Here is a 16103-nt window from a genome sequence, read left to right on the forward strand (position 1 = left end):
TACTGACTTCTGTGATGCATCAAAATTGGAAATGAGGCATAAAGGTCTGAACTATCAGCAAGGATGTGATCGTGCAGTATTACAATATACTTTAATCAGACTATTCCTGGCAAATGAATGTGAAATTATAAGACAGGAACAATTGGATGCCTCTGAAGGAAAGCTCTCCAACGACAATAGAAGATCTTACCTGAGCGACATAAGCAGTGTCAGAAATGAGCGAGAAGCTATCCAACTCTCCATGGCTAATGTAGGTTTGGAGAAGAATGTTCACTTTCCCATAGGTGTTCTCCACTCCACCTGCGACAGGCAGCTCACAGTAATTACATAACAGCTGATCAAGCTCCTCCATCTCTTCCTCTCTGATCTGCAGCAACATGAAGAAACACATTGGAGGTGATTTTAAACCCCTAGAACGGGTGGGTTGGGGGCGGGTGGGAGTTGAAAATAGTTGGGTTTTTTTGGGTTGCGACCGCAAAATTTTTGGACTTGGCATTCCCGGTGGGAAGCCTGTACTTTAACGCGCCGACGTTAAACCCAGAAATAAAGCGGGGTTGTGGTCGCGACCCAAAAAACAACTGTTTTCAACTCCCACCCGCCCCCGACCCACCTGTGCCTGGGGTTTAAAATCACCCCCATTATGTTTAACACCAAGGAATGATTTATTGCAAACATCCTTAACACTCGGGCCTCAGCCTTCAAAATAAAAAGGACATGTTAGTCCCACCAAACGTTATCGAAAAAAAACTCTGGGGTTTTTTTTTGTAAAGGTGTTATTGACCTGATGTACCATGATAATGTAGTTAATATTATATACTTTTATTTTTAGAAAACATTTGACAAGGTTCCATTATCCAAGTTATGACCAAGTTAAGGAGTCCTGAGTTAGGAGTTAAGTAAGGTGTTGGAAAAAAAAATGGGTTTAAAAAAAGAAAAAGATGTTTCAAGTTGGAAAGGTAAAGCAAGAAGTGTACCAAGGGATTTTTTTTTGTATTTTCCTATAGCACTTCTCAGACAAAAATGAAAAAAAAAGCATTTTTCAGCACAAAATAGATAGATTTTCCACCAATTGATTATATCATTGGATAGAAAATCTAGCCCTCTTATATATTGTTATAAATACTTCTAATCTTCACAAAGAACTAAAAGTGAAAAGAATTTACAGATTTTGGTAAAATTCGCTATGAAAGCCTTTATACCAAAAATTCATTCTGGTAAAAAATACTTGTAATCCTTGTGATGAATGATTTAAAAGTAAAAGTCTATGTAAATGTTAAGGAAAATCAGCTTAATATTATTCAACCAAACTCAACATCTCTGTTGAGCCTCAGCAAAAGACTGTTGTCATAGAGGGAATTAAACACAATGATGAGAATTTTCAATTTGAGGTGTTAGGAGACAGGGAACCAATGTAGGTTACCAAGGACGGATGTGATGGGCAATTGCAACTTGGTGTGGGATAGGATATGGGCAGTAGAGTTTTGGATGAGCTGATATTTATGAAAGGTGAAGGGTGACAAGCCGGCCAGGAGTGCACTGGAATAGTCATAGAATCATACAGCATGGAAGGAAGCCATTTGGCCCATCGTGTCTGTGCCGGCTCTTTGAAAGAGCTATCCAATTAGTCCCACTCCCTTGCTCTTTCCCCTTACCCCTGTGAATTTCTCTTATTCAAGTATTTATCCAATTCCCTTTTGAAAGTTACTATTAAATCTGCTTCCACCACCCTTTCAGGTAGTGCATTTTAGATCGTAACAACTTGCTACATAAAAAAAATTCTCCTAATTTCCCTCTTGGATTTTCTGCCAATTTTCTTAAATCTGTATCTTCTGGTTACTGACCCTCCTGCCAGTGGAAACAGTTTCTCCCTGCCTACTCTATCGTAACCCATCATAATTTTGAGCAACTTCGCCCTCAGCCTTACAACGGAATTGGGAGGCAACACTACATTCAAGGAGTTTGGAGAGGAAAGGAGGTTAGTGCTCGGGTGGTAGTTTGCAAGGGCACAGTGATAAAGAGTAGGTGTTTTGAGGAGAGGTTGATGATGGCAGATTTGAAAGAGAGAGGAACAGTACCTGAGGAAAGGGAACCGTTTACAATTTCAGCTAACATGAGGGCCAGGAAGGGAAGTTGGGTAATGTGAAATAATGTGAAGCATTGTCTAAAAAAAAAGGACTGCAGTATAAATGAGAAACTTTGCAGGGTACAAGATCATGAAGGATCAGGATGGCCTTTCTAAATTTATGCACCCAAAAAAGATCCCAAAGATCCCCCATTGCAGCATCCAATTGTTTCTCAAATATTTCCAGTCTACTTCACCTCCACTACTTTATCTGGAAGTCTGTGTGAAGAAGAATTTCTTGATATCAGCTCTTAATTAACCTTTTACTACTTCGCCTTTACCCTACTCTTGCAATTTAACATAATTTACTAGATTTACCTTTTCCATATCATTTAAAATCTTTAAGATCGCCTCAGCCATCTCCTTTTCCAGATTGAAAAGTCTATGTTCTCCACTTTTCCCTCATAACTCAGACCTTTGACACTGGGAATCAGCCTCGTGGGCTTTTCCCTGCACTGCCTCCAACGCTTCAGTGTTTCCTTTGTTTCTTAGCAACCAGAACTGGACACAGTATGAAAGGTGAAGTCTGATCAGAGTATTGTACAGTCTGATCAAAGCTACCTCTAATTGTATTCTAATGTTTTGGCTATAAGAACATAAGAACATAAGAAATAGGAGCAGGAGTAGGCCAATCGGCCCCTCGAGCCTGCTCCGCCATTCAATAAGATCATGGCTGATCTGATCCCAACCACAAATCTAAAGAACACAAGTAGGAGCAGGACCCGGCCACTCAGCCTCTGGGCCCTCTCCGCCACCCACAGGGCATTGACCGATCCGAACTCGGCTTCATGTCCAATTTCCTGCCCGCTCCCCATAACCCCTAATTCCCTTTATTTCTAGGAAACTGTCCATTTCTGTTTTAAATTTATCTAATGATGTAGCTTCCACAGCTTCCTGGGGCAGCAAATTCCACAGACCTACCACCCTCTGAGTGAAGAAGTTTCTCCTCATCTCAGTTTTGAAAGAGCAGCCCCTTATTCTAAGATTATGCCCCCTAGTTCTAGTTTCACCCATCTTTGGGAACATCCTTACCGCATCCACCCGATCAAGCCCCTTCACAATCTTATATGTTTCAATAAGATCGCCTCTCATTCTTCTGAACTCCAATGAGTAGAGTCCCAATCTACTCAACCTCTCCTCATATGTCCACCCCCTCATCCCCGGGATTCCTTACATGATATGGAAATACAAGGCATTGTTAATAAAGTAAAAATAATCCTATTGTGGCATGGGAATTTCACCCTTAGAATGCTTAATAGCACAAAATTCCTTTAATAAGTTATTAGATATAAAATGCTATTAAAGTGTAATCTTCCCTAGTCTAGCAATTAATATTCAGCTCTGACAATGTCTGGGTTCAAGAAAAAAAAGCCGCATTTCGAATCTGTGGTTACTGAAACAGATTCACCAAGATGCTAAGCAACAGGACAAATCCAATTCGGCAAATTACCGCCCCATCAGTATGCACTCAATCATCAGCAAAGTGATGGAAGGTGTCGTCGACAGTGCTATCAAGCGGCACTTACTCACCAATAACCTGCTCACCGATGCTCAGTTTGGGTTCCGCCAGGGCCACTCAGCTCCAGACCTCATTACAGCCTTGGTCCAAACATGGACAAAAGAGCTGAATTCCAGAGGTGAGGTGAGAGTGACTGCCCTTGACATCAAGGCAGCATCTGACCAAGTATGGCACCAAGGAGCCCTAGTAAAATTGAAGTCAATGGGAATCAGGGGGAAAACTCTCCAGTGGCTGGAGTCATACCTAGCACAAAGGAAGATGTAAAGAATTTTACAACACCAGGTTATAGTCCAACAATTTTATTTGAAAATCACAAGCTTTCGGAGGCTTTCTCCTTCGTCAGGTTCTCCTTCACCTGACGAAGGAGAAAGCCTCCGAAAGCTTGTGATTTTCAAATAAAATTGTTGGACTATAACCTGGTGTTGTAAGATTCTTTACATTTGTCAACCCCAGTCCATCACTGGCATCTCCACACAAAGGAAGATGATAGTGGTTGTTGGTGGCCAATCATCTCAGCCCTAGGACATTGCTGCAGGAGTTCCTCAGGGCAGTGTCCTAGGCCCAACCATCTTCAGCTGCTTCATCAATGACCTTCCCTCCATCATAAGGTCAGAAATGGGGATGTTCACTGATGATTGCACAGTGTTCAGTTCCATTCGCAACCCCTCCGATAACGAAGCAGTCCGAGCCCACATGCAGCAAGACCTGGACAACATCCAGGCTTGGGCTCATAAGTGGCAAGTAACATTCGCGCCAGACAAGTGCCAGGCAATGACCATCTCCAACAAGACAGAGTCTAACCACCTCCCCTTGACATTCAACGGCATTACCATCGCCGAATCCCCCACCATCAACATCCTGGGGGTCACCATTGACCAGAAACTTAACTGGACCAGCCATATAAATACTGTGGCTACAAGAGCAGGTCAGAGGCTGGGTATTCTGCAGCGAGTGACTCACCTCCTGACTCCCCAAAGCCTTTCCACCATCTACAAGGCACAAGTCAGGAGTGTGATGGAATACTCTCCACTTGCCTCGAGGAGTGAAGCTCCAACAACAGTCAAGAAGCTCGACATCATCCAGGACAAAGCAGCCCGCTTGATTGGCACCCCATCCACCACCCTAAACATTTACTCCCTTCACCACCGGTGCACAGTGGCTGCAGTGTGTACCATCCACAGGATGCACTGCAGCAACTCGCCAAGGCTTCTTTGACAGCACCTCCCATACCCGCGACACCTACCACCTAGAAGGACAAGAGCAGCAGGTACATGGGAACAACACCACCTGCACGTTCCCCTCCAAGTCGCACACCATCCCGACTTGGAAATATATTGCCGTTCCTTCATCGTCGCTGGGTCAAAATCCTGGAACTCCCTCCCTAACAGCACTGTGGGAGAACCTTCACCAGACGTACTGCAGCGGTTCAAGAAGGCAGCTCACCACCACCTTCTGAAGGGCAATTAGGGATGGGCAATAAATGCTGGCCTCGCCAGCGACGCCCACATCCCACGAACGAATTAAAAAAAAACACAAAGCTGTCGACTTTGCTCAATTTGTAAAATGTGTGCATTCTGATGAAGACCTGTGATTTAAAACTTCTTGCACTTAAATGATTAGGAACGATAACATGATATGTAACATTTCTAAGTGTAAAATAAAACATTAGAAAAAAAAATGCTTAGACAGCATTGAGGTACACCTAGAAAGGTGGTCCCAGAAAGAATTCATCCAAACATTTGCACAGAGTGTTGGACAGTATTAAAGCCCCAGTTTTGTGGTCCTGGTGAAATCTGTGCCAGGAATACAAGCCAAAAGTGCATTAAACAGGTTTTCTGGGTTAGGATATTTGAATAATTAACATATGTTCTTTGCACAGCTTTGGCCTTGTGCTGGCAGCTAGCATGGGGGAATGCAGGAAATATGATCAGAAGTTCAAATTTAAAGGATGTATCCACTTAAAATTTAAGAGGCTGCATATTGTTTTAGCCATTAGAAAGGTTTAAAATGGATCTTGACCATTTGTCAGCCTTTGCCAAAGATGTTGGTACTAGGAAAAGTTCTATGCTCGGTTGAGCTGATGCCACCTACCCCATGTGAAAATCATAAATGTGTAGCTTCTGGTAAACAAACCCTCTTTTACTTGCTTGATGCATCTGTGTACTGATTTAACATGTCCATCCTTGGCCCCCTCCTCTTTCTCATCTACATGCTGCCCCTCGGCAACATGATCCAAAAACATGGGGCATAATTTTGACAAGGAACCGGGAAGAGAGCGGGAGGGTGGGGTGGTGGAGTAGATTTTCACGTGGGAATCCCAGAAGTGAAGTGAGTGCGTCAGAATCTGCAATCGCAACTCAATGGAAGGCAATTATTTTTGTTTCCGGGTTTCTCATCTCCAAGCTGCACAGTGGGCGTACTGCACACCCGCATGACCTGATGGGAAGTCCACTATTTAAAGGGCCAATGCAAAAATGGATTTTGGAGAAAGGAGGAAATAAAGGCATGGATTTAAGAGAGCAAAGGCAGTACCCAGGTTCTCAGATGGTTCACTTGAAATACTGCTGAGTGCAGTGAGAACTAGGAAGGAGGTAATTTATCCAAGAGATCGGAGGAAGAAACCTGGTTCTGCCACCAAGAAGGCGTGGCTGAAGGTAGCAGGAGAGGTGAACAGCAGCAGCACGGTGCCCAGGTCTTGGCTGCAGTGCAGGAAGCACTTTAATGACCTAATCAGAGTACATTTGCTGATTCACTCACATCCTGTGGGGTACAACACCCCCCTTTCACACTGGCTTGGCAAGCCTACTATACAACATCACTCCTCATACCCACATAAGTTTCACCAGCAACTATCCTTCACTTTCTATGTACTTCCTCAACTCGCCATTTATGCATCCACAAATGCCACTCACCCTAATCCTGATGCAATGTGGCCCATATGTCTCATAGTCACCTTCACTCAATGTAGTGCATCCATCGGGTGAAGATGTTACCTTCAGTCACTCACAGGTCTGTTCTTTCACCCCTTGTAGAAGAGAATGCAAACCACAAGGGAGAGAGCGAGGACTGAAGGTGGCCCTCCAGAAATAGTCCAGCTGACAGATGCAGAGGAGGCGGCCTTGGAGATAAGTGGGACATTGGCATCCATATCCATCGGAGATGGAGAGACTGGGAGCCCGCGTATGTCAGGTGACAGAATTTAAACATCTTTCACATACATGATGACTTTATTTAATCAATGACTGAATTATGAGAAACTTGAGTATGGTGACTGGCAAGATTGTTACTTTACCATGACTAATTCATATCGCTTTCTGTCGTCTTCGAGGGCCTTCACGTGTAGAAGAATATGCAAATATGGAAGACATTGATTCCTCAGAGGACCTCATTCCTTATGAGGGTGCACCGTCACAAGACATACAGCCACGCACCAGCGCAGAAACTGGCATTTCAGTGGGTCGCGTCAGCCAGTTAGTTGGGTTGTTGCCTGGTGATTCACAAATCACAAGTGAGCACGAGCAGACACTGATGGCAGGGGCACCTGTGGAAAGTTCATGCCGGTGGGCTCACTCCTCTCCCAACTCTGCTCAGCTGGACACAGATGCTGAACCCCGGGACCATCGTTGAGAATGAGAATGAATGAGCTACAGCTGCATCTTTGTAAGGTGCTGGAAAATGTGCCGTGCACACTCTCCACAATAGCGGAGAGGATGGAGGAGTTCAACTCCAACATTAGTGGATTGATATCGCAGGTAATTGCGAGAATGTCTGCCATGGAGAGAGTGACCACCTCCATGGAGCTTCAAGCATGGCTCTCAAATGAGTCTATGCAGGCCATGACCATGGTCGTGCATACTTTGGAAGCCAGCATGTCTGTTGCTTCAAACAGGATGATACCTTATCGGTGGCCTTACAACCCGAATACTGTACATGAACAATGACAACATCCAACTCTACCCCACCACCACCTCTCTCGACCCCTCCACCGTCTCTCATTTGTCACACTGCTTGTCCGATGAGCAAAAATTACCTCCAGCTAAATATTGGGAAGACTGAAGCCATTGTCTTCAGTCCCTGGCAAAAACTCTGTTCCCTAACCAACGACTCCATCCCTCTCCCTTGCCACTGTCTGAGGCTGAACCAGACGGTTCGCAACCTTGGCGTCCTATTTGATCCTGAGAAGAGCTTCCGATAACATATCCGCTCCAAGAGCGCCAAAACCGCCTACTTCCATAACATCGCCCGTCTCTGCCCCTGCCTCAGCTCATCTGCTGCTGAAACCCTCATCCATACCTTTGTTACCTCTAGACTCGACTATTCCAATGTTCTCATGGCTGGTCTCCCATCTCCCATCCTCCACAAACTTGAGCTCATCCAAAACTCTGCTGTCCGTATCCTAACTTGCACCATGTTCCATTCGCCCATCGGCCCTGTGCTCGCTGACCTACACTGGCCCCCGGTCCAGGAATGCCTTGATTTTAAAATTCTCTTCATTGTTTTCAAATCCCTCCATGGCCTCGCCCCTCCCTATCTCTGTAACCACCTCCAGCCCTACAACCCTCCGAGATCTCTGCGCTCCTCCAATTCTTGCCTCTTCCGCATCCTCGATTTTAATCGCTCCACCTGGAATTTCCTCCCTAAACCTCTCCGCATCTCTTACCTCTCTCTCCTCCTTTAAGATGCTCCTTAAAACCTACCTCATTGACCAATCTTTTGGTCACCTGTCCTAATATCTCCTTTTCTTTGAAAATGCTCCTGTGAAGCGCCATAGGACGTTTTACTACGTTAAAGGCGCTATATAAATGGAAATTGTTGTTGTCACAGATGTGCACCAAGCTGTTGTCCAGCAGAGTGGTAGGAGTGATGTGCCACTGACCCGGGATAAGGATGATGGCGAAAGGGGACATGGAAGTGGGGTCTCCACTCAAAGCGCTCCCACGTCTCACCCGTTGCCCCTCCCTCAACCAATAGCCGAAATGCTGCCTTCTCTCCAGATGGGCGAGTCTGCCCCTGCACAGGTGCTTTCGCGTGGCCCTCACGGCCTCCAAAACTCAAAGGTTGTCGGCCAAAAGCATCTCAGCAGTCAGGGCAGGGATCTGAGCAGCCTGCCACTACCTCTGCGGAAGCCACAGGGGATGCACCACGTAGAAGCTGTAGGAACCTTAAGTTCAAGCAATTGTAGTTCACCAAGGGTATGTATAAAGGTGTTTAGAAACATAGAAACATAGAAAATAGGAGCAGGAGTAGGCCATTCGGCCCTTCGAGCCTGTTCCGCAATTCAATATGATCAGGGCTGATCCTCTATCTCAATACCATATTCCCGCTCTCTCCCCATACCCCTTGATGCCTTTTGTGTCTCGAAATCGATCCAGCGCCTTCTTAAATATATCCAGTGACTTGGCCTCCACGGCCTTCTGTGGTAGAGAATTCCACAGGTTCACCACCCACCGAGTGAAGAAATTTCTCCTCATCTCAGTCCTAAATGTCCTACCCCGTATCCTGAGACTGTGACCCCTCGTTCTGGACTCCCCAGCCAGAGGAAACATCCTCCCTGCATCTAGTCTGTCTAGCCCTGTCAGAATTTTATAAGTTTCAATGAGATCCCCTCTCATTCTTCTAAAGTCGAGTGAATACAGGCCGAGTCGACCCAATCTCTCCTCATACGGCAGGTCTTGCCATCCCAGGAATCAGTCTGGTGAACCTTCGTTGCACTCTCTCTATGGCAAGTATATCTTTTCTTAGGTAAGGAGACCAAAACTGCACACAATACTCCAGGTGTGGTCTCACCAAGGACCTGTATAACTGCAGTAAGACACATCCTTGCTCCTGTACTCAAATCTTCTTGCAATGAAGGCCAACATACCATTTGCCTTCCTAACTGCTTGCTGCACCTGCATGTTTGCTTTCAGTGACTGGTGTACAAGGACACCCAAGTCCCTTTGTACATCAACATTTCCCAATCTATCACCATTTAAATAATACTCTGCCTTTCTGTTTTTCCTTCCGAAGTGGATAACTTCACATTTATCCACATTATACCGCATCTGCCATGTATTTGCTCACTCACTCAACTTGTCTAAATCGCCTTGAAGACTCTTTGCATCCTCCTCACAACTCACGATCCCACCTAGTTTTGTGTCGTCAGTAAACTTGGAAATATTACATTTGGTTCCCTCATCCAAATCATTGATATATATTGTGAATAGCTGGGGCCCAAGCACTGATCCCTGCGGTTCTCCACTAGTCACTGCCTGTCACCCCGAAAACGACCGATTTATTTCTACTCTCTGTTTCCTGTCTGCTAACCAATTTTCAATCCATGCCAGTATATTACCACCAATCCCATGTGCTTTAATTTTGCACACTAACCTCTTATGTGGGATTTTATCAAAGGCCTTCTGAAAATCCAAATAAACCACATCCACTGGTTCTCCCTTATCTATTCTACCAATTACAGCCTCAAAAAACTCCATTAGGTTTGTCAAACATGATTTCCCTTTCATAAATCCATGTTGACTTTGTCTAATCCCGTTGATATTTTCTAAGTGTCCTGATATCACATCCTTTATAATAGACTCTAGCATTTTCCCTCGAACTGATATTAGGCCATCCGGTCTGTAGTTCCCTGTTTTCTCTCTCCCTCCTTTTTTAAATAGTGGGGTTACATTTGCCACCCTCCAATCTGCAGGAACTGTTCCGTAATCTATAGAATTTTGGAAGATGACAACTAATGCATCCACTATTTCCATGGCTACCTCTTTTAGTACTCTGGGATGCAGATTATCAGGTCCTGGGGATTTATCGGCTTTCAGTCCCATTAATTTCACTAGCACTATTTTTTACTGAAACTAATTTCCTTTAATTCCTCCTTCTCACTAGCCCCTTGGTTCCCTAGCATTTCTGGGAAGAAATGTTATGCTGTTAAGTCTCCTTTCTTTTTCTATAGGCATATTAAATTTATCATCACCATTTCCACGTCTTGCCATTATTGCGTCCCAAGTGTTAAGTCGCCCTTTCATTTGCTTCATGATAAAGGCAATACATGACGGTACCCATTGGGCGGATATGCAATGGGTGTATGCGTGATTGAAGGGCTGTTATGTGCAAAGGAATGGGGGGGTGGTTTTTTAGTGGTGGTTGTGCCAGGCGGCCAGAGTATCTCGATGTCTTTCTTTTGCTGCTGTTATTAAGAGAACCTGTGCGGGATGAAGGCATCCCTGGCGGCAATGCTGGTCTGGCGATGGGTGCCCTATCATGATTTTCCTCCTCCTCCTCTTTCTCTTCTTCAATGTTGTCACCAGCAGAGGATGATTGACGAGCGCCTTCATCCTCCTCCAGCTGTAAACCTCTCTGCTGCACTATTTTGTGCAGGACGCAGCATATCACGATTATTCCGGAGACCCTCGCTGGCGAGTACTGAAGGGCTCCCGCAGATCTATCCATGCACCTGAAGCGCATCTTCAACATGCCGATGGCTTAGTCAATGACACATCTGGTGATCATGTGGCTCTGGTTGTATCGTTCTTGTGTCTCGTTGGTGCCGTTCCTCACAGGTGTCATGAGCGATGTTTGCTGGGGTTCCCTTGTCTCCTACGAGCCAGCCCTTAAGTCTGTCTCCTGTTTGGAAGAGGTCTGGAATGTTGGACTGGCGCAGAATGAAGGCATCATGACAGTTGACAGGGAATCTGGCGCACACCTGAATAAATCATCTTGTGGTCACATACCAGCTGTGCACTGGTTGAGTGATAGCCCTTTCAGTTTATGAAGACACCTGGCTCATGTGGTGGTCTTCAAATTGCCGTGTGTGTGATTGCACCCTGTACCTGTGGGAAGCCAGCCAGAGAGGTGAAACCCACTGCGCGCTCATTCTGGCTGCTGTTGCAGGGGAAGTTCACATAATCGGACGCTCTGGCAAACATCCCGTACTGTATACACTTATGTGCAGACGACTGACACACCTGGAAATGTCACCGGTGGCGCCCTGGAAGGATCCAGAGACAAATAAATTAAGGGCAGTCGTTACTTGTATCACGACGGGCAATGTGTGCCACCGGGTCCAGCAGTGAGCAGCTCTTACATAAGAAATAGGAGCAGGAGTAGGCCATACGGCACCTCATGCCTGCTCCGCCATTCAATCAGATCATGGTTGATCTTTGACCTCAACTCCACTTTCCCGCCCAATCCCCATATCCTTTGATTCCCCTAGAGTACAGAAATCTATTCCTCTCAGCCTTTAATATATTCAATGACTCAGCATCCACAGCCCTCTGGGGTAGAGAATTCCAAAGATTCATAATCCTCTGCGTGAAGAAATTCCTCCTCATTTCAGTCTTAAATGGCCGACCCCATATCCTGCGATTATGCCCCTTGTTCTAGACTCCCCAGCCAGGGGAAACAATCTCTCAGCATCTACTCTATCAAGCCCCCTCAGAATCTTATATGTTTCAATGAGATCACCTCTCATTTTTCTAAACTCCAGAGAGTATAGCGCTATTCTAATCAACTCTTCCTCAAGGAGGCTGCAGATGTCTGCGAACACCTGCCAACTCAATCTGAGCCTGCGTAGGCACTGGTCCTCAGAGTCCAGGAAGCTTAGCCACTGCCTGTAGACCCTCCAACATGGGTAGTGCCTCCTGCAACCTCGGCCCCTTTGCTGCTCCCCTCTCTGCTGTTCTCCAGATCCTCGTTGCGCACGTCTCTCTTATGCAGTTGCAGATCCCAACACAGCATGACAATGCTGCTGTCGATGGTCATTCTCCTCCTCCTCAGATGTCCTCTGGAATACATTCATTGCGTCCCTCCACCTTGATCTTGTCAGTTTGAGAGGCTCCAAAGTTTTGCTGAAGATGTCTCAACACAAGAACTTTCAGTACCTGAGCTTTTATCGAGATGGGTCAATCACGGGTTTAAAAGCCCAAATTAATTTCGGATGAATCTCGCCTCCATTTCACTGGCAAGATTCAGAAGCCCCGGGAAACCCATGCAAGAGACGTTAAATTTGTTTATGTTTCTGAATCAATTAGAAAAAACCTATCTCAACCATCTCAATGATCTTAATTGACGCGCTTACTATCTGCCCGCCGGCAGTAATTGGGGACGCGACTTCTGTGATTCGGCTTTTTTTTATTGGTTCATGGGACGTGGGTGTTGCTGGCAAGGTCAGCATTTATTGCCCATCCCTAATTGCCCTTGAGAAGGTGGTGGTGAGCCGCCTTCTTGAACCGCTGCAGTCCGTCTGGTGAAGGTTATCCCACAGTGCTGTTAAGTAGGGAGTTCCAGGATTTTGACCCAGCGACGATGAAGGAATGGCGATGTATTTCGAAGTCGGGATGGTGTGTGATTTCGAGGGGAACGTGCAGGTGGTGTTGTTCCCATGTGCCTGTTGCCCTTGTCCTTCTAGGTGGTAGAGGTCACGGGTTTGGGAGGTGCTGTCGAAGAGTTGCTGCAGTGCATCCCGTAGATGGTACACACTGCAGCCACAGTGCACCGGTGGTGAAGGAAGTGAATGTTTAGGGTGGTGGATGGGGTGCCAATCAAGCGGGCTGCTTTGTCCTGGATGTTGTCAAGCTTCTTGAGTGTTGTTGGAGTTGCACTCATCCAGGCAAGTGGAGAGTATTGCATCACACTCCTGACTTGTGCCTTGTAGATGATGGAAAGGCTTTGGGGAGTCAGGAGGTGAGTCACTCGCTGCAGAATACCCAGCCTCTGACCTTCTCTTGTAGCCACAGTTTTTATATGGCTGGTCCAGTTAGTTTCTAGTCAATGGTGACCCCCAGGATGTTGATGGTGGGGGATTCGGTAATGGTCAAGGGGAGGTGGTTAGACTCTCTCTTGTTGGAGACGGTCATTGCCTGGCACTTGTCTGGCGCGAATGTTACTTGCCACTTATCAGCCCAAGCCCGGATGTTGTCCAGGTCTTGCTGCATGCGGGTACGGACTGCTTCATTATTTAAGGGGTTGCGAATGGAACTGAACACCGTGCAATCATCAGCGAATATCCCCACTTCTGACCTTATGATGGAGGGAAGGTCATTGATGAAGCAGCTGAAGGTGTTGGGCCTCGGACACTGCCCTGAGGAACTCCTGCAGCAATGTCTTGGGGCTGAGATGAATGGCCTCCAACAACCACTACCATCTTCCTTTGTGCTAGGTATGACTCCAGCCACTGGAGAGTTTTCCCCCCCGATTCCCACTGACTTCAATTTTACTAGGACTCGTTGGTGCCACACTCGGTCAAATGCTGCCTTGATATCAAGAGCAGTCACTCTCACCTCACCTCTGGAATTCAGCTCTTTTGTCTGTGTTTGGACCAAGGCTGTAATGAGGTCTGGAGCCGAGTGGTCCTGGCGGAACCCAAACTGAGCATCGGTGAGCAGGTTATTGGTGAGTAAGTGCCTCCTTAAAGCACTTTCGACGATACCTTCCATCACTTTGCTGATGATTGAGAGTAGACTGATGGGGCGGTAATTGGCTGGATTGGATTTGTCCTGCTTTTTGTGGACAGGACATACTTGGGCAATTTTCCACATTGTCGGGTAGATGCCAGTGTTGTAGCTGTACTGGAACAGCTTGGCTAGAGGCGCAGCTAGTTCTGGAGCTCAAGTCTTCAGCATTACAGCCGGGATGTTGTTGGGGCCCATTGCCTTTGCTGTATCCAGTGCACTCAGCTGTTTCTTGATATCACATGGAGTGAATCGAATTGGCTGAAGACTGGCTTCAGTGATGGTGGGGATATTGGGAGATGGATCATCCACTCGGCACTTCTGGCTGAAGATGGTTGCAAACGCTTCAGCCTTGTCTTTTGCATTCACGTGCTGGACTCTGCCATCGTTGAGGATGGGGAAGTTTACAGAGCCGCCTCCTTCCTTTAGTTGTTTCGTTGTCTACCACCATTCACGACTGGATGTGGCAGGACTGAAGAGCTTTGATCTGATCCATTGGTTGTGGAATCGCTTAGCTCTGTGTATAGTATTCCGATGTTTAGCATGCATGTAGTCCTGTGTTGTAGCTTCACCAGATTGGCACCTCATTAGGTGTGCCTGGTGCTGCTCCTGGCATGCTCTTATACACTCCTCATTAAACCAGGGTTGATCCCCTGGCTTGTTGGTAATGGTAGAGTGAGGAATATGCCGGGCCATGAGGTTACAGATTGTGCTGAAATACAATTCTGCTGCTGCTGATGGCCCACAGCGCCTCATGGATGCCCAGTTTTTAACTGCTAGATCTGTTCCGAATCTATCCCATTGAGCACGGTGGTAGTGCCACACAACACGTTGGATGATGTCCTCAGTGTGAAGACGGGACTTCGTCTCCACAAGGACTGTGCGGTGGTCACTCCTAACAATACTGTCATGGACAGATGCATCTGCGACAGGTAGATTGGAGAGGACGAGGTCAAGTAGGTTTTTCCCTCACGTTGGTTCACTCACCACCTGCCGCTGGCCCAGTCTGGCAGCTATGTCCTTCAGGACTCGGCCAGCTCGGTCAGTAGTGGTGCTACCGAGCCACTCCTGGTGATGGACATTGAAGTTCCCCACCCAGAGTATGTTCCGTGCCCTTGCTACCCTCAGTGCTTCCTCCAAGTGCTGCTCAACATGGTGGAAGAATGATTCATCAGCTGAGGGAGGGCAGTAGGTGGTAATCAGCAGGAGGATTTCTTGCCCATGTTTGACCTGATGCCATGAGATTTCATGGTGTCCATAGTCAATGTTGAGGACTCCCAGGGCCACTCCCTCCTGACTGTATATCACTGTACCGCCACCTCTGGTCGGTCTGTCCTGCTGGTGGGACAGGACATACCCAGGGATGGTGATGGAAGAGTCTGGGATTTTGGCTGAAAGGTATGATTCAATGAGTATGGCTATGTCAGGCTGTTGCTTAACTAGTCTGTGGGACAGCTCTCCCTATTTTGGCACAAGTCCCCAGATATTAGTGAGGAGGACTTTGCAGGGTCGACTGCGTGGCTTGCGAGGCCATTTCAGAAGGCAATTAAGAATCAACCGCATTGCTGTGGGTCTGGAGTCACTTGTAGGCCAGACCGGGTAAGGACGGCAGGTTTCCTTCTCTAAAGGACATTAGTGAACCAGATGGGTTTTTCCGACAATCCGGTAGTTTCATGGCCATCATTACTGATACTAGTTTTTTTTATTCCAGATCTTATTTAATTAATTGAATTTAAATTCCCTAGCTGCCGTGGCAGGATTTGAACTCATGACTTCGGATTATTAGTCCAGGCCTCTGGATACTAGTCCAGTAACATAACCACTATGCTACTGTACCATGCATGCGCATCCAAACACGTTCACGTTAAACCCAGAAGTGAGCATGTTGGAGCTGGGTTGCAGTCGCACTACAAAAATCCATGATTTTCGCTACCTAACCGATCCCGACCCACCTGTTCTTTGGGGTTAAAATTCCCCCCATGGCGTCAGGTTCCACATGTTTACAGATGACTCTCACCTC

At 46.5% G+C, this 16103-nt stretch overlaps 1 protein-coding gene across 2 annotated transcripts in view; it reads right to left on the reverse strand.

Annotated features, from left to right (window-relative positions):
* The window catches only part of ascc3 (activating signal cointegrator 1 complex subunit 3), a 599461-nt gene that overhangs the window by 185997 nt on the left and 397361 nt on the right, over window positions 1-16103 (reverse strand). For both annotated transcript variants that reach the window (XM_067984949.1, XM_067984950.1), the window contains exon 20: window positions 191-367. In XM_067984949.1, the coding sequence (XP_067841050.1) occupies window positions 191-367 (177 nt within the window). The remainder of the gene's footprint in view (window positions 1-190; window positions 368-16103) is intronic.

Source organism: Heptranchias perlo, chromosome 5 (genome assembly GCF_035084215.1).
Source record: "Heptranchias perlo isolate sHepPer1 chromosome 5, sHepPer1.hap1, whole genome shotgun sequence".
NCBI lineage: Eukaryota > Metazoa > Chordata > Chondrichthyes > Hexanchiformes > Hexanchidae > Heptranchias > Heptranchias perlo.